This window comes from Solanum dulcamara, chromosome 4, assembly GCF_947179165.1.
Source record: "Solanum dulcamara chromosome 4, daSolDulc1.2, whole genome shotgun sequence".
In the NCBI taxonomy this organism is placed as follows: Eukaryota; Viridiplantae; Streptophyta; class Magnoliopsida; order Solanales; family Solanaceae; genus Solanum; species Solanum dulcamara.
Window position 1 is genome coordinate 6495133 of NC_077240.1, and position 18442 is coordinate 6513574.

The 18442-nt window shown below is 33.8% G+C and overlaps 3 protein-coding genes across 3 annotated transcripts; 1 reads left to right on the plus strand and 2 right to left on the minus strand.

The window, feature by feature from the left end:
- Positions 1-343: 343 nt before the first annotated feature.
- On the plus strand, positions 344-4954 carry LOC129885810 (kinetochore protein NDC80 homolog). Its single transcript, XM_055960244.1, has 4 exons — positions 344-1581; positions 3262-3508; positions 4293-4439; positions 4583-4954. The coding sequence occupies exons 1-4, from the start codon at positions 458-460 to the stop codon at positions 4796-4798; spliced, it is 1734 nt and encodes a 577-aa protein (XP_055816219.1). The 5' UTR covers positions 344-457; the 3' UTR covers positions 4799-4954.
- Positions 4955-5567: 613 nt separating this feature from the next.
- LOC129885811 (uncharacterized) lies at positions 5568-10684 on the minus strand. The gene is made up of 10 exons (XM_055960245.1): positions 10473-10684; positions 10266-10385; positions 10106-10171; positions 9718-9882; positions 9471-9584; positions 8394-8465; positions 7392-7475; positions 7192-7292; positions 6667-6751; positions 5568-6378 (listed from the first exon to the last, which is right to left on the minus strand). The coding sequence occupies exons 1-10, from the start codon at positions 10548-10550 to the stop codon at positions 6001-6003; spliced, it is 1263 nt and encodes a 420-aa protein (XP_055816220.1). The 5' UTR covers positions 10551-10684; the 3' UTR covers positions 5568-6000.
- Positions 10685-15711: 5027 nt separating this feature from the next.
- On the minus strand, positions 15712-18172 carry LOC129884592 (probable WRKY transcription factor 9). Its single transcript, XM_055958877.1, has 5 exons — positions 17942-18172; positions 17665-17796; positions 17041-17418; positions 16848-16964; positions 15712-16533 (listed from the first exon to the last, which is right to left on the minus strand). The coding sequence occupies exons 1-5, from the start codon at positions 18101-18103 to the stop codon at positions 15892-15894; spliced, it is 1431 nt and encodes a 476-aa protein (XP_055814852.1). The 5' UTR covers positions 18104-18172; the 3' UTR covers positions 15712-15891.
- Between the last annotated feature and the right edge of the window lie 270 nt (positions 18173-18442).

The following is an 18442-nucleotide window of genomic DNA, read 5'->3' on the forward strand; positions in this document are numbered from 1 at the left end:
TAAACTTACAAAATAAATTTTGAAGGTTATGAAGACTAAAAAAGGAGTTATGAATATTATTAAGAGGACAAATTGAAGAGGTGTGAGTTATTAGTAGTTAAGATATATTATAATGAGAGGTAAAGTGGAGTAATTAAGCGTAAAGGCTTTTTAAGATATTAAAAGTAAAATAAATAATTAAATGAAGAAAAAAAAATAAAAATAAATACAGACCATAGAGAGGTGTGATCACATTATTTATGTGTGTATATATATAGATTGTCAAGTTTGCCAAATATTTGACTAAAATCAAAATTGCTTATTAAGGATTAAAATTGATAAACACGATAATTAAGGAGCAACTATAAAAAATGAAATTCTTATTGAAATGCCGCCATTTCTCATTTTCCAATTTCAAAGGAGGAACACTAAAACCTTTCACTAGCCACAGAGATCAAACAGCGGCAATTTTCCGACAATGAGAGGCGCCGGACGCCGTCGCACTAACTCTGCAGTGCCGGATCGGCGACATCCACCGCCGACTCCGATCAACGACCCAAGGCAATTTATCTCCACCGGCGGCCGTGATTCCGACGCAAGCTTTGCCAGTAGCCGGCCTTCATCTGCCGGCGTAAACACTCGGTCCTCGGCTATCCCCATCTCCGACAGATCCTATCAACTCTCTGCTATGCGTACAATTAATGCTTACCTTTCCTCCCACTCTCTCCCTTTTACTCTCAAACCCCCTCTCCCTTCTGCAAAAGATATCACCGAAACCCTAAAATTCATCCTCTCTCGTTTTGGATTTTCCTCGGTAGAGTCGCATAAACTCGAAGATAATCTCCAAACCCTACTGAAATCCCTAAATTGCCCTGTGAAATTGAACAAATCTGCATTACGGGCCCCTGGGACACCTCATTCTTGGCCTAGTCTACTTGCAGCAATTCACTGGCTTGTTCAGCTGTGTAAATTTGATGATCACCGGTTGAGTTCGGCTCAACCACTTGCTCCGGATAATAAGGAATTGAGCTATACTATAGAGAGTTATTTGCATTACTTTAGGGGGAAAGATGAACAAGTAGATGAATTGGATCGTCAATTTATGCAAGAGTTGGAACAACATAAGGAGCGGTTGGTTGAGAATGTGAATGTTTTGGAGGAGAATGTGAAGGCTCAAGAGCAAAAGTTGGAAGCAATGAAGACGGGACCATCGGAAAGAGAGACGTTGGAGCAGGAGAAGAGTACGTTGGAGGAAGATGTTAAGAAGTTTCATGCTATCATTGAACAGTTAGAAGGGCATATAGTGACAATGGAGAAGATGGTGGAAGAGAAAGAGAAAGGGTTAGAGACTAAGGTTGCAGAGAAAGAGAGCATTTGTGCAGAGAATGAGGAGTTGAAGAAGAGAGTGGAGGAACAAGGGATAAATTCCAGGGATGCAGATAGGATGAAGAGGGAGTTGCACGCTTTGGAAAGGGATATTGGGGATATCGAGAACCAGAGGATTGAATGGGAGGAGAAAGCTTGGGACCTCGACTCTGCCATTGGGAACATGTACAAGAAGCTTGAGGAGCTAATGATCGAGTGCAACCAATCTATCAGGAGGTTGTCATACCCTCTTCTGTTATTTATCGTTGTTTGAAATAAGATCAACTTAACTTTCATTTACTAATGAGATTAAAATTTTTGGTAATCTAAGTGTTTGTTGTTCTTTGGCCATGGATTTATTGCATTACTGTGCTAGTTTAGTTGGACTAAAGCTATAAGAGTATGAGTACTAAGATAAGGTTGGAAGGGCATTTGATTGGTTTCCTCAATTGATTGTTTACTATTAGCATTCACTTAAGTAGAAGTGATCGTTACAAAATGATACGGTTAGATTGCTTCTATAATGGGTTCTTGGCAGATAATTTAGGTGACAGATTAATGGAATGCAGTTTGCTGAAAATTTTCTATGTGAACTGATTTTCTATCTGTGTTTCTCAGAGTTTTAATTGATTCACTAACTTTTGGAAACATGCCTTTTTTCTCTACTGGGTAGTGAATTGTTAGCTACGGTGATGTATGAGAATCACAATTTAGCCCATTGTTATGCTGTTCCACTAAACTTTCACTTGAGATATGAATGAGGAACAACATCTAGTCACAAGGCAATAATGCTAAGTTTCTCATTATACCTTTTACTTGTAGATTCTCGAAATTAGTTTTTCCGATCACTCCTGTTAGAAACTAAGGCTGGAGCATGCCTCAGTTTTTTAATTCTATCACTGGGTCGATACACTATTATTTCTTGAAGTACAATTCATCCTTCACTTAATTGTTGTAGTCTCTGCATGAATTAGATGTATCTTGCCTGACTGGAAGTGCTATGTTGGAATTGAGTTTCATATTTACAGCAATACGACAGCCCATCATGAAGAATATTTTTTATTCTATATTCATGTTTTATTTCTTATTTATTTTATTGTTGGAGTATGCCGCAATTGTTGATGTTATTTTTGTTGTTTCTTTGTTTTTTCTAGCTTCATACATGTCTTCCTTTGGTGCAACTAGGAAAATAAAACGAATTTCTTCTTCTAGATAGGCTTACATCTCATTCTTCATCCCCACTATTTAGAGAGATTTAGACCCTTGTTTCTATTGTATAGCCACTTGAACTTTTTAGATTACCTTTGTATAACTTTTCCATTTTCCTGGGTGAACATATCTGAATTGTGGAAGTCCAGGTGGATCATCTGTTCTATCTAACATGATACACTTTCTTAATTTGGCCAAAGCATGGACCAAAATACCCACTGCCACTCGGTAAAAAAGTTTTTAATGGGAGTGTCTCTATGCAATAATCATTTCTCAGATTACTGTGCATTCCTGTTGCTGCTTGAAAAATTCTTTTCTTTTCCATAAGGTGTACTTCCTCGATTCCATTTTAAATGACACTGGTTAGTAAAAACTGTGAGTTGATGATTAAATATCAATTTTGTAAAAAGAGTTCTCAATGCAAAAGTAGACAAACTGTTGAAAAGGAGTCACATCTTATTCGAACTTATAAAGTAGTATTAGCTTATCAGATTGAACTGTTGGAGCAAAATTTTTATAATTTAATGATCTAGATCATAATTTGGAAGGGTTAAGATTGAATGTTTGAAGTTAGATGAGTCAAAGTGAAATGGAGCAAGTATATTTTTGTATGTTTCTTTGGTTTGCAGTGGAACTTTCCTTCTCCTTGTTGCTCGTCGTATTTTCCTTGATGACTCTGACAACAAATAACGTCATTTGAAATTTCAGGTTAAAGCTAGGAAATGAATTTCAGTATCAATTGAATCCCCAAGGGTCCTCACCAGCGGAGGTATTAGGTATAGATTACAAAAAAACATTAAAGCCCACTCTTGCATCCTTAGAAGATGAGATGAAAAAGAGTTCCATGGGGAAAATGGAAGAGTTGATATCTCTCCAGCAGCAGTCAGTTGAGAAGGCTACGAAAGTAGAGTCAAAGAGGAATCGTCTGGCTGCTCTTCAGGCTCACATTGATAATGTAAGTTTAGCCAGCATCCTATTCCCTTATAGAAATGGACAGTGTTCCTCTCTCTCTCTCTCTCTCTCTCTCTCACACACACACACACACACACACGCGCACAGACGCGCGCCCTCATACTTTAATCTTGTATAATAATAACAATTTATTGGTAGTGAATCTAATTATATATAATAAGTGGCATTCTATCTTCTAGTGGAGGTGCTCTCAGAGGTACCTGCACTATTTGGATATCAAAAATGCACAAAAAAATCCCACTTTTCAGTTTTAAAATATACATAAATGAATGTGTTGGTTAATAAATGATACTTGTAGAATTGTTTTTAATCCAAATTCTAGAAGGTATTGACTTATCATGCTTCGATGAACTGAGTTTTTTGTTTTCTCTTTCTGAAGTGAATTAGTAGTTGATCATTTATATCAGCAAACAGCTTTGTTTTAGCCATGGAATATTTGTGTTTCTTTTTTTTCTTGCGTGCATGTGTATCTGCCCTGCTTAACATTTTTGGTCTTTCAGAATTGAATTTGAAAATTAGGTAAGGTAATGTTACCATTATTCGCAAATTCGAATGGCACAAGGTCTATCAGCTTAAAAGACATCTTTTATTAATCCTTTGGGGATGTGTTGCGGTGCTTTTGAGGTCTACCTTGTTGGTTTATAAATTATTTCACATGATCTTATCAGATTGAGAGACAATGCTAGAAATTTAGTAGGTTTCTGTAATCGTTGTAGTTGTGGCAGCCTAACATGGCTATTTGCAAAACCTTTTATGATTGATGTCAGTTGGAGGCTCAGTTGGACTTGGTAAAGAAGGAAAGACAGGACTTCACATCTAGCTGTGCAACAGAAGCCAGAAGGATAGTTGAGGAAGTTGAAGCAGAGACGCGGAAGTTGGATCAGGTTGAAAGAGAGGCGGAGGACTTTCTGAAGGTAAGGCTATTTGCAATTTAGACAAGATTTATATTGTAATGCATGACTTCTAAATGTCCTCTGACGAATGTTAACTTGTGTGGTTGTCTCGTCTTAGATATATAATCTTGATTCTCATTGGCTGATATGTTTTACTTTCAAAGGCATCAAAGGCCAAATTGCAGGAAATAATTGCACAAACTGAGGAAGAAATACAGTTGTGTGCCCGTGAACTCTTTGCTGTTGTTGATTCAGTTTCAAAATATAAAGAGTATATTACATCAAAAGTTGCCACGATGAAGAATGATCTTGCAGAAGCTGCCGGGAATATAGCAGATATGCATAAAGCTGGTTTGCCTGTCTCTGATGCAAACCACTGACATTAAGCCTCCTAATGATAATTCCATTTATCTTATGTTTTTTTTTTGTTATTACTAAAATATGGTTTAATTCTATGCCTTACAAGATCTGCCAGTATGTATCCTTCTGTGTGGTCTTTAGAAGAGTGAAGCTAATGATTAGACTATTGCTGATAAGATCTCATCCATAAATCTGTGACTTTAATTTTAATTATTAAGTTCTCGCCGGATCATGGTAAATGATAGAGATATATCCAAGTGACCGAAGTCAAGAATTTTTGCTCACGTACTTAAAATAAAAGTAGCAACAAAGAAAAGGATACCAGGAAATATATTCAAACCTAAGGTGATATAGAAGAGGGTAGAAATCTCTGATGTTTGAATCATGATACAAGCATAATTGAACCAGCCTAAATGGTTTCCCCTATTACTCCGGAGGAATGATGTGCCAGTGGAAAACGATTTTGAGATTGAATGTTGCAACACTTCATTAATAAGTTGACGATAGAGGAGATGGAAAGCTATTCCATGGAAGGACTAACAAAGACAGGCTCCCTGTCTCCTGTGTTCTATCTTCCTTTTAGATAATATCCAAGTTCAAGAAAAAGGAAGCAAAAACAAAATATAAACGTGCAGCCTACTAAAGCTTCGAACTGACCTCTGAACTTTGGGTGACAACACCACGAAAGATGTAGCATTAAATTCAATGCATGCCAAGAACTTACCTTGAATAATGATGTCAGTAAAAGTAAGTTGTGGCTACACAACTGAAGCGATTTTGTTATGCATATAGTTCAAGTCTGAGAAAACTTCTGCAATAGATTTTCCTGGATTACATCTATTCAGCGACAATTAGCAGGTCGACAAGTAGTGCACAGCACCAATCCAGCAAACAACTCCATGCTGAATTTCAACTCTAGCCAATTGATCTTCACAGAGTACAAATAAAACATTCAAATATTGGTGTCTAAGAGAGGCAGCTCACTTTTCTTTTTCTTACCGATAGGTACTATGAATAAGACATTGAGCTGATACAACAAAATTGAAAAGTTTAACATAAATAAGAGTAACCCTCATAACCGAGCTCAGAATGACACATAACTGCCACAAAAGCCAAACAAAACCAAACACAAAATGCCATTTCTCACAAAAGCCTATTCAATCCACAAAGATGCTTTTGCCATATCCTGACTAAAACCTTTTTGGAGATGAAAGATCCCTATCTACTGCTCATCATTGTTATCAATCTGTGGACTACCATTACCTGCTTCAACTTTCACATTTTCATCACTCCTCTGGTTATTCTCATCCACTTCAAGCACATCATCCATCATATCATCCTCCGCAACATTGATATCCTCAACATCCTCATCTTCGTTGTTGCTGACACCGGGGATCTTTCGAGTCTTGGGTCCACGCTCAAGCCTATGAGTCTCTAGCTCTTTGTCCATCGTCTCTTGAAGGTTTGCTACATTTTTGTTGGCTCTCCTTTCTAAAATATTTTTCCATTCCTCCTCAGCTTTTGCAACATTTTGTTCAGCAATTTTTTTCTGGTATTGCGACAATTCCTCTCTCCTTGCAGCTTTCCATTCTTGGAATATCTGAAAAGAAAAAAAAAGTTTAACAATCTGTCAGCATAACACATATGTCCACCAAATACATGTCCATTCCCAGAGAAACTCCCCCTTTCCACCCACAAACACATGTGCATTCCCAGAGAAACTCAAACTACCAAAGCTTCAGGGTTACATAAACATAATTTTCTGCCACCTCGACAAGTGATTTTTCTGTGTACAACTCATGCATTGTGGATTATCAATTTTCTATCCATTTAGAAGTATGTTTCAGTCATATATAATGCAATCGAATGCGTGCAGCTTGATATTTACCTGATCTTTTTTCTGCTCAACTAAGGTTGGATCTTCTTCCAATGGTTTGGCAAAAGAATAAAAGATTGGTGGCTCGGCTTTGGTCCTGGAAATATCACAGCCAAAAAATATACAGAGAAGTTATGAACTGTTGACAGATAAGTGATCAACCTACACTGCTGCAAAGAGGGATTTTGCAGTCATTTAGCAGCTTCAACATTCTCTACATGAACAGAAACTTATCTTCGCGTCAATAAAATTGTGAATATGGACATTTGGACCAAAATAAGAAATAACCTGCAAAATGGAAACCCAAGAATTAACACGAAAAATCACTGATCACAGATCCAAAATATTGCAGACGTAGGCACAGCAGAACAAAAGAGGAGGCTGCTCCCGAAACATTTCTAATGAAGTTTTAATGATCTCAAAAACTTAACGGCATTGAATAAAAATGGAATACACATCATACAGGTGCTTTCTCAGGCAGGTCATGTAGAACAAGCTTCATTGCTGGTTGCATCAATGTAGCCAACACTTACATACCTTATAAAATTGGCTAGTTTTTTGTGGTGCTCACTCCACCGAAGAAACAGCAATTCCAACCTCTTCTCCTCAGCTTTAGCAGCAAGACGTGCTCGAAGAGTCTTTAACACAAAGAAAAGAGTCGAGTTATATTTCTTATCTTAGGATTTACCACAGAAGTTCATTGCAAGAATTGCTGAAAATGTTAAACTGAGACACACCAGATCTCTTTTCAGCTTTTCATCAAGCTGCTCCCGCTCTTGCTGTCTTAATTTCTCGCTTTCTTCACGGGCCCTTTGCTCAGCCTGCCATTATTTTGGTGTCAAAAATACTTCTCTAGGCTAAGGTTTATGATCATTAGAAGAACTGTTTCTTTCTTCAGTTCTTTCTAAATTTTTTTTTTTTTTTTTTTTTTTGGGGGGGGGGGGGGGGAATGGGAGAATAGTAGGTGTAGATTGTATGAGAAAAAAATGCACTTGTACAATAGTTGGTGTGGACTGTAAGACAAAGCATGTACTCATAAATTCATTCTCAAGTGCAGATGTAGTCAAAACAGTGATGATAAAAACTACTGATCGAAGAAAAAGATATTACACACTAGAATCCACACATAAGTATCCTAAGTATGACATGTCTTCAACAGGTATAGTATCCTACTTAAGATATATTTAGTGGTCTCAAGACTCTTGGGATTCATAAAGATTAAAATATTACAAAATTAAAACCAAATTCATCAGGATAATCCTCGACTTATAACGTTCAACCATTACAAAAGTGAGAACCACTGATTTAAAAAAAGTGAGAACAGATTTCTTTAGGTTAATCCTTGTACATTTCTATGTTGACTCAAATTTTCCTGACTAAAGTTCAAAATTCAAATATTAACTCAAGCCCCCATCAAATCATTAGGCCACACTCAAACTCATATAATTTCATTACCCAATAATGTTTTATCCTCCAATAAAGTTGCAAATACTGTACTACACCTCAATCTCAATCTCAAACTCAAGTTGGGGTCGGTTGTATGAATCCTCAGTGAGCATGTCACAATACTCTACTAAACCTTAAGATAAGCTCATCTTAAGTCAATATTATACAAAATAAAAATAGAAATAAAGAAGTACAATAGAAATAGAAATAAGAAGTACATCTTTCAATGAAGTTATATGTTAGAAGTAAAAACATCTAAGCATAGTACAACGACGTAAGATCTGAGTGCTCACCCTTTTCAAAGAATCTGACCTCCGCATGTAAGCCTCGGTCCCTGAAAGCTTCATGTCTTCTTTCCGGAATTTCTGAAAACATTCCACACATACAATCGGAGCAAAGGTAGGTGAGCAAAGTGTCATCGTGCAGAATTAACGATTGTACAACTGAATTACTGAGGGTCCAAAAAGATGCTTAAAAATGGTTTGTTGACTAATTCCAAAAGTTATGTTCTCCTAGAGGACCTAGACACGTATGAGGAGTAACACTAAACAGAAAAGAAATCTTTAAGATTGTTTACCAAGCACTAGAAAGCACTTGAGTCCCTTATTTGGACATCAAATTTATAATTCTCCTCTTTCTATAGTTTTTCTTCTTCATAGTATAAGAGTTTGAATATCAAGTCCCTCGTATGAACATTAAATTTTTTGTTACTGTCTCAAAAAAGTCTTCTTCTCTTCTATTTCTCCAAAACATGTGCGTCGAGCCCATGTGAAGGGTTTGGTTAAGATGCGTCAGATTCCACCAAGTATAGACTTTCATAACTTCATAGTTCAATTAGTATTAATTATTGAATCCCTTCCAAGAACTGATCTTGCAAGAACTTCTCCCCTTCTTCTACTTTTGTATAAATAGAGTTTGGGTAATGAGTCCCTTCAGCTTTGAATTTCTGGTGACTGTCCCGACAATTATTCCAGTTAGTCTTTAGCTGTCAATTCATGCTAAAGTGATTATATCCAGGAGATTTATAAGTTATAACACCACATCTCTAACTTTTTTCAGTGACGAAAATAGATTTATTGTGTATGTGCTGCAAGAAACACTTTCTTTGGTTATGCAATTATCAACGACTTTCATGAGGAAAGAATTTCAATACTACTGTTATGGCTAGGTGATTGAACACTATTCTGATGTTGCCTTGACAATATTATATGGATGATTTGTTCCTCAACTAAGAAATTAAGCACAAATATATCCCAAGGATATGGAATTTATAGCAGTTCAACTATTAAAGGAACCAGATTGGCACCTACGAACCAGTTGTAGGTTCAAAATACATAAATCTAAACCATGGAAAAGAACTCTGTACTCACCTCCAAGGTCCCCAACAGCTGTCCCAACATTCTCTTATTCCTACTAACCAATTTAGGATCCTCATTTTTGGGCAGCACTCTAGGCACAGGCTCCGGTGGAGGTATATCAAAATCCTACACACATTATTCAAAGCAAATGAATATCAATGTCTCCAAGGTGCAGAAATACACCATTATCTTAATGAAAAGTATAAGGACTAAATAAAAAGAAGATATGACCCCCCAAAAGGTTTCTATCCATGTTTACCATTTTGGATGGCCTTTGATAGCCATCTCTCCTGAGCCAATTGGATGGCTTTCTTTCATTCTGGTTGGCAGGTGCCTCCCTTGGAGTTGCTCCCACGACTGAATCGTCCTTATTAGCATCCGTTGGAGCTCTAGATACATCCTCAGCAATCTCCCCCTCTTCAATCTGAATTCAGAAACCAATATACAAAAAAAATGATTTTTTTCTCTATTTGGAACGACAACAACAACATAGGCTTAATCCAGCTCAAACTATGATTCGGCTACAAACTTTTTCCATATTTATTCCGCTCAATTTCATTCCAACTGGTTTTTTAAAGCAAATTAGTAGTTCTTGTTCTAAACACGCGAATTTCTCAGGGGAGGATTATTGAATCTTCAGTGTTCACCTTCACAACAGCAGAAGAAATCCGCCTTTTAGGTGCTGGCTGATCCTCTGCGTCATTCCTCTCCGCCTAATGAGCCAATCAACCAAAACACAGAACTTAATAACCAAAAAGGACGTAAATTACAAGAAACTCCCTCTCAAATCATACAAAGAGAACTTACAGGTCTAACAACGCCGCGTTGGCGGCCACCATTGGCAACAAAATTCCGAGGACCTCCTCCACTGCCTCCGGCGAATCCACCGCGGCGAATACCTCTTGGATCCTTAAGCCGCTCAGTAATCTAGTTAACCAATAGTATAGAAGTTACAAAAAATTTTTAGAGAACCCTAGAAATTTGTATAGCGTAAAGAAAGATAAAAGAACGGACCTCTCGTTGTTGTCGATTGAGTTCAAAGAGTTCTTTGCGGAGCTCTTCCTCCGTCTTCTCCACTACGCCGCTCGCCATCTTTTAGGGCTTTTAGCTTCTTCACTGTTTTGTCTCTTTAAACCTTTAAAAACTCGAACCAGCGAATGATCGAGCCGGTATACTACTTCAACTAATTGACTCGTGAACCGGTTCGGTTTTATTAGTTTTTTTATTTTTCATCCAAAAAGATCGCGAAGGAAAATATTTTTCACGATTTTTTTTTTTTTTTTTTTGAGATATAAATGGGTCTCTTGCTAATTAGAGACAGACAGGGAAACTGTGTAGCTGGGAAATCCTCCAAAGTATATACCACATCGGCTATCGATGCAGAAATCTTCTCACTGTTGCAGGGCATTTAATTAGCTATAGAGCACGACGTCATAGATTTGAAAATATTGAGGTAGTAAATATGATTACCATTGGTTCTTTAGCTCACTTCAACATTATTGTTAAATGCAGGGAACTACTCCTCCAGATGGGGAGGCCCTAGATCAGAAGTAAAACAGGCCAGCCCGACTTGTTAGCAAAGAAGGGGAAAATGCTAAAGGATGGTTTTTGTGAAGATTGGACAGTGTTTGTTTTTGAAATACTACAAGCAAGACATTAGTGGAACTTCTTTTGTTAGACACTCTAAGCGCTAGATGTATATCATTAGGTTGTCTACGAGCAACGTGGCTAACCTTGTTGTATTGATGCATAATATATAAATAAATATCATGTCTTATTATCAAAAAAAAATTGGGTCTCTTGTTTATTTTCTAATGTTTGGTAAATAAGCAAGAAAATATAATCCTAAAAATATTTATCTATTATTTAAAAAAATATTATGAAAGCGAGTAATAGTAATGGGGAATGCGGGGTTCGAGGATGACGAGAGTGGGATGGTCAAGAGGTGAGGGTTGGAGGGGGTGCGGGAGGGGAGGGTACAATAAATTTTGAATGTCACTATGTAACTTGTTTTTTCTATTTTCATTAAAAAAATTATTTTCCTCATTTTTAATGAACTTACTTTCTTAGAAAAAATACTTTCCAAATGTTTGGTCAAACAAACATAGGAAAAATTAAATAATATTTTCTGGAAAATATTTTACTCCATACCAAACACACCCTAAGTAATTACGCTAGGGAAATTGTTGAGGTAATTCCTCGACAAACTTCAATATCCAGATAAGTTAAGTTAGTCGTTTAATTATTATTATTTTTACAAAAAAGCTTTAATTAAATATTAATGACATAGAAGAAAATACATAGAAAAGATGTTTTAGGTCAATATTTTAGATATAATTGAGAAAAGCGAGTATTTAAATATTCAGGTAAGATGAGGTCAACATCATGTCTCATCGCAAAACTTTGGAGCATCAAATAAGAGTTACAATTCATTTGCAAAAGTACTGAGATATAAAGATTTAGAAGTGGAAACATGTTGCTTATTTGTTGTCAAATTTATTGAACAAAAAAATATACAAGCCATTTTTAAAGACAATAACAATTATTGAAGACCGTAGATACTTATGGAAAGTCATATGAGAGAAGCTAATAAATGCACAATATTTTTCGTAAATATAAATCACAGACATGCAAAAATCATACAATTTTGTAGTACTTTTCATTTTGGAAAAATAAAATACTCGAGAATTTAAATTTTATATATGGATAAGGTAGATTCTTTTTTTATTTTAAAAAAAGAAGCCAAATCAAACTAATCATTTGACACAATTACACAAATTTTTAATAGTTAAATTGTTTGAAAACCTTGCAAGACTTTGGAAATTAATGAAGGGAAAAAACAATTGAAATGATCAATTTTAAAATGGTATAAACTCTGATAACACGAAATTATTCATTATTTATTAATTAAAGCAATATACAAAAGTATGAGTCGTTGTCTACTTCAACATTTGAACATACAAGAAGGATCAACTTGTTTAAGTTTCTTCTCTAAAGAAGTAGTACCCAATTTTCTTGAAAAATGGAAGACTATCAAAAAGTAAATTATCTACTTTAGTAAAATAATACATAAATTATCTCGTAACTAGCTTATATATTACTCATATCTGTATAACTCTAATCAGTTTAAACGACTCAACTATGTTTTATTAAAATGGTGCATATGCAAAAAAAGACCACTCACTTATAAATTAAAATATATTCCTATTATACAATACTTTAAAAAAGAAGATTTGCGGAAAATTAAATGGGAAAATTTCATATATGGTAAACCTTTTAAGCATAATAACTCCATGAGTATAGTTTTCTTAATTACTTACAATGATAAATTTATGTTTGCTATGGTCCATTAAAATTTGTATAAACGGAATTTTAAGTAAAAAAATATACAAAATTCTTTTAAAGATGGCTGATGTGCACGATTATACAAATGATATGCGTGATTATACAAACGTTGTGGGTGAATTGTATACCAAAATATACAAACATTGCAAATTATATAGAGAATTATAAAAACATTGTACACAGATTGTATAACGAAATATACAAACGCTATACAAAAAATGCGAATTGTATAATGAATTATACAAACGTTATACAAAAATTGTGAATTGTATAGCGAATTATACAAATGATATACCCATGAATTATAGCAAATCTCGACAAAATATATCCATAAATGGTAATAAAATATACTCATATAAAATAATAAACTAGTAAGGTTTGCCAACTCGTGTAATTTTCCCAAATTAAATCGTGTGCAACTTTCGTTTTTCTGTAGCATCTGTTCTATGTTGGGCCAATTGGGCCAGTAATTACCCAAACATGTAGTTCATCTCGAACCCCATAAAGTCAATATTTCGGTTTTGGGCTTTTGGTTATATCTCCGGATTTTGCACAAATTCGAGCCCATTTGCTTGATGGAGAGAAAATCAATCTAAGTGAACAACGTAGTAGTAGGATCGTGGAGGAATTTAATAGCTCAATTGGTGGTTATTTGAAATTTTATTGGTGAGTATTCGATTGGGTAACTTACATAAATTTTACTAGTTTAGGAGCTAATTACTTAGATACATGTTAATTTCCAATAAAACCTTATTAGATTTTGGTGCGTTCAAATACGTTATCTCGAGATACATGACGTCAAAATTAGGTGTAATTCATTCTAGACATACTGTATCCAAATGGATTCACATGTATTAGAGAGACATAGATAAATTCCGCTTGCCTCTCTCGTGTTCTCGCTCGCTTCTCTTTATATTTTAGTGTATCTGATAGCCAAAAAACATGTATCTAGGTGTATCTGACTTGAAATCTGGTATAAAATTATTAATTAGTGATATAAAATGTAATTATTTCAAACTATAAGAAGAATTAATAAATATGATAGGAATGTTTTATGCAATTAGTTAGTTTCTCTTTTGATTTCCATCTTGTAATCTGCTTCCCTAGTTCTTCTTCCCCTACACCCAGTTTTTATTTTTTATTTTTAAAAAATAGTAGTAGGACTGTAGGGTGTTCAGTGGAATGAAATGAGATGTTTCAAAATTAAGTTTGAGATGAAATTTATATTGTGTTTGACTGATGATAGATTTATGTAAAAAAATTAAAATCCATGTTTATCAATTACCTGTTAAATATTGTTGTACAAACATTATTCTTTAGGCTGCGTATAATAGACCCTCGTGGTCAGGCCCTTCCCCGAACCCCGCGCATAGCAAACTGTCCTTTTTTAATTATTCTTTAGGATATTCTTTTCAGTTTTCACTAACCACATCTTATGCACTTACATACTTAATGGCAGCTATTGTTACTTTTTCGTTTCATGTAAAGGCTAAAAAAAATTGATCATATTTAAGCTTCATGTTTTTGGCCTCTTGATTTTAAATAGTAACAGAGACTATCGAAAATAATATATTTATCTTTACAAGATAAATATAAAGATGCGTACATACCATTCTCTTCGGACGTCCACTTATAAAATTATATTGAATATGATATTATTTACTTGTCTAATAGCAATAGAGAACACAACATTATGAAAGAAAAGTAATTAATGTGTTTATCGATAATTATTAAAAAAAATAAGTCTAAATTATCGCCACTAGAAACTTATAATTAAAGTTCCTAGCATCCAAATAAATTAGTAACACCTAGCTATAATATGTGATGTTATCCTATAAGTCGGACCATTCCTATTATATCTTCCCAAGTTTTTTTTTTTTTTTGAAAAATTAGGCTATAGTTGATAAATTTAAGAGGTCAGTAAGAAAAAAAGGATCATAAAGTTTTTTTTTTCTCTCCCTAATTCTACGGCTAGCATTAAGATTTCCTAGTGATTAGCATTTAATTAATTAGTGGTATAGCCCATCAAAGGTGTTATGATGGAAATTAAATCACCATCTAATTTAGGTATCATTAGAGTAGTCTTTTTGTTTACTATCTTTTTTCCCTTTCAATCCGAACTAAACTATTCAAACGAGAAATTTAATTAAGTCGAAATAAAATAAGAAAATTTAACTTGATTGTTTGACATTTTACAGCTAACTCTACATTAAAAATTAGCATTACATAACAAAATAACATTCAATTACTTTATACATATATTCAAGTTAATTTCAATTGTTTCAAAATAATTAATACCATTAGCTACATTAGTAATATCTTTTGAACAAGATTAAAATTTTATACTAGTATTACATGCCTGTATAGTTTGATTCTCTTGTTTTATTAAATAATGTATAGTAGTGAACATTTAAAGACTTATTTTTTCCTGATCGAATAATTAAAACAGAATACATTAACAATCTCTTAAATTTGTCAGTAACTTTCAATCAAACACTTTAAAAATTTACTAATAAGTTTAAGAGATTCTCAATATATTCAACAATATTACCATGCTAACACAAAATGCTAAAAAAAAATATAATTTTAAAGATCCAACTCAGAGTTTAGCATCAATCAAGGGTTCACATGGAAACCCACCCCCACCTCCACCCACCCACCCCAACCTGTGACTTACTATTGATCAAAAAAAGGAAGTCCACGATAAATTTCATTGGACTTAGACAAACCTACTTGAGAATTAAATACAAACATTTATAACCTTTGGTAAGTATTATTATTTTTTCAAATGTAAGATGCAACACATGGACTTCTCAAAAGGTCAACCATTCTGGTATTACTTTCGCCCAAGACCATATGAAAATGCAACCTTCGTATAATATGAGTACTTCAATTGGACATGGAATAATTTTAAATATCAAAACATAAAAATTATATATAAAAATTACTAAATTTTTAACAAATATAATATCTGAATCATAATTCCAAGATTACAATGTGTGCTAAGCACCCTAAAAGTATAATTCATCAAATTTAAATCTTGAATCCGTCTCTGCTGAGGGCCTCAGCAACATACGAGTATCATCATTCAACTTTCTCCATTTGAATGACTTTGATCTTTATTAATGAGTGAAGAAATAGCAGCGGCAACAGCAACCCTAAACTTAGGATCAGAAGCAATTGAACTCATATTTTCATGAGCCAACGTAGGAGGAAGATTATTATTATTATTATTACTATTGTGATGATTATAATGATGTTCACCTTGTAATTTAGGACCAGCAAAAAGGTTGTTCCCTTCATAATTAGGTAATTTGGACATCCAATTAGAATGTCCAATTTCATGAGAATTTGAAGAAGAACTTGCAAAGGGAAATTGATGGTTATTATTTGAAATATTCTTTGTGAGATCAAGAACTATGTTTCCTTGTGAAGAATTAAGATCACTAGAATTAAGGATGTTATTTCTTAAATTGGAGTAATTATAAGGTGAAGAAGAAGAGTGATGGTAATTAGGTGCTAGATTATTATGGTAATTAGGGAAATTAAGTAGTTGATTTAAGTTGGAATTGTGATTAAGAAGAGGGCTAATACTTGAATCTACTAACATGAAAGAAGCTGCTGCTGATGCTGTTGATGCCATTGCTGTTGCACCTACTGGAAGTGGATGATTATGTGTTCCTTCATATGTTGTAATTAATATTGACATGTCCTCCAAACATCTTTGTACCTAAATTAAAAAAATTCAAGATTAGAAACAAATCATATTAAAACAATATTGCCTGAATTCCAATTGCATTGTAAATCTTAAAATAAAGAAAGAGTTTTAACTTATGTACGTTGAGTGTCTAATATTCTTTTTAGAAGATCATATTACCTAATTAAAATATAATTATAGATAATTGTTAACTTGTGTAACCTAAAAAGAAAGAGTGATGCAACAGATAAAATCACACTCATAATATGTAACAAAAAATTAAATTACACCGAATTCTATTGTTAATGTATATAAATTAAATTTTTTTAAAAAGTTTTTATCAGTACCTGTTTTCTCACCGGACAACCGGGTGCCACCGTGCAACGGTAGTAAGCTCTGGGACAATTAGGACTTCCTTTAGCAATTTTCTGACCATATTTCCTCCATTGGCAGCCATCATTCATCTAAAAAAATAAAAATATGATTATTTTTTTATTTTCATTTAAAGATAAAACGAAAGGTTTTTAGTATTAAACTTACTGTGGCTGATTCACATCTTGCTCTGACTGAAACCCTAGATTTTCTGTTGGGTGGAGAAGCAGTAGTCACATGACTTGTTAATCCTCCCAAATTTTGTGGTTTATTTTGTATTTGATGAGTAATTGCAGGATGATCTTCTTTTTTCTCCTTTCTTTGATCTTCTTCTAATATTTCCACTAATTTGCTGCTTGTAGTACTGTTACTACTAACCAAAGTTAAAGATAACCCTAATTGATCATCACCATCCATTGTATCATCGTCTAATGATGTTGGTGATGAAATTCTATTAGTATTTATAATATCCAAGATTTTTGGAACCCTTGTTAGTCCTTCACTAGTGTCATCATTTCCACTCAATGAAAGAAATTTTTTGTGATCCTAAAATAATCAAAAAGAAAAAAACACAATTAAATATAAATGTTAAAGTGAATTGATTTCTGATCAGATGATCACTCAACTAATAATTGATATATCAAAAAGTCATCTTTTCTTCAACAAAGAAAGAAAGTCATGTCTTTCTTATATGATATATAACTAATAATTAAGTGATCATATGAGAAATCAACTCGATGTTTAATCAGTTTAAACTATGACATGATATTGATAAAAATTGTCTAGTACTACCTTGTGATTATTTTGATGATTTGAGAATTTTGCTTGTAAATCATAGTAATCTTTCATTGTTTGCTCCACTGCCTTCCTCAATACTTTGTTTTCCTCTTTCATCCTCTTCATCTCCTTTTCTAACATCGATAACTGATACAAAAAAACTCAGTAAATAAAAGTGTACGTTCTTTAACAGCTTCATTAAAAAACTTTTAAACGAGATGATAACTTCTGTGATCAATTCACAAAGAAATTTAAAATATTGCAAGTAATTAGTTTTAAAAAAATTATGTACCTCTTCAGTTTTTGGTAATTCTTGATCTTTTGCTTGTGTTTTTTCATTCAATTGTGATGATTGTCCAATTTGATTTTCTTGATTTTCTTCTTCTCGAGCATCAAGTTTCAAGCTGAGATCAATTTCCATCTCATAATCACTTTCTGATTTGTTGTTTTCCATGTGGAAGAAGAGAGAAAAAAATTAGAAATAAAATTTAGTTTATCTCTCTCTTTATTTTGCTTTCTTAACTTTTTCTAATTTGTGTGCTGCTTTTGAGACACCAAAGTCAATTCCCTAATCTCAAAGTAATTTATAATATAATTGGACATCTAAGGACGCATCTAAGTTTTGACTTTAATTAATAAACCAATTAATACAAGCTAATTAATAGTAGCAATAAAAATGAATCGTAACTAATATAGTATTAGGAACTGGCAGTATAGTCTGGCATTGATCTTGAGCATCCTTTTTGTTACTTTCTTTCTCCCAATTTACCTATCAACGATTTGAATTTCGAGA

Excerpts from the sequence above, each read along its gene's own strand:
- LOC129885810 (XM_055960244.1), top strand. The coding sequence starts at position 458 with ATGAGAGGCGCCGGACGCCGTCGCACTAACTCTGCAGTGCCGGATCGG. Across the intron at positions 3,509-4,292 it reads TTCAGGCTCACATTGATAAT|TTGGAGGCTCAGTTGGACTT; the intron begins GTAAGTTTAGCC and ends GATTGATGTCAG. Across the intron at positions 4,440-4,582 it reads AGGCGGAGGACTTTCTGAAG|GCATCAAAGGCCAAATTGCA; the intron begins GTAAGGCTATTT and ends TTACTTTCAAAG.
- LOC129885811 (XM_055960245.1), bottom strand. The coding sequence starts at position 10,550 with ATGGCGAGCGGCGTAGTGGAGAAGACGGAGGAAGAGCTCCGCAAAGAA. Across the intron at positions 7,476-8,393 it reads GGTCAGATTCTTTGAAAAGG|GCTGAGCAAAGGGCCCGTGA; the intron begins GTGAGCACTCAG and ends AAATAATGGCAG. Across the intron at positions 6,379-6,666 it reads TTGAGCAGAAAAAAGATCAG|ATATTCCAAGAATGGAAAGC; the intron begins GTAAATATCAAG and ends TTTTCTTTTCAG.
- LOC129884592 (XM_055958877.1), bottom strand. The coding sequence starts at position 18,103 with ATGGAAAACAACAAATCAGAAAGTGATTATGAGATGGAAATTGATCTC. Across the intron at positions 17,797-17,941 it reads AATTACCAAAAACTGAAGAG|TTATCGATGTTAGAAAAGGA; the intron begins GTACATAATTTT and ends TTTTTGTATCAG. Across the intron at positions 16,534-16,847 it reads GTTGTCCGGTGAGAAAACAG|GTACAAAGATGTTTGGAGGA; the intron begins GTACTGATAAAA and ends TTTTTAATTTAG.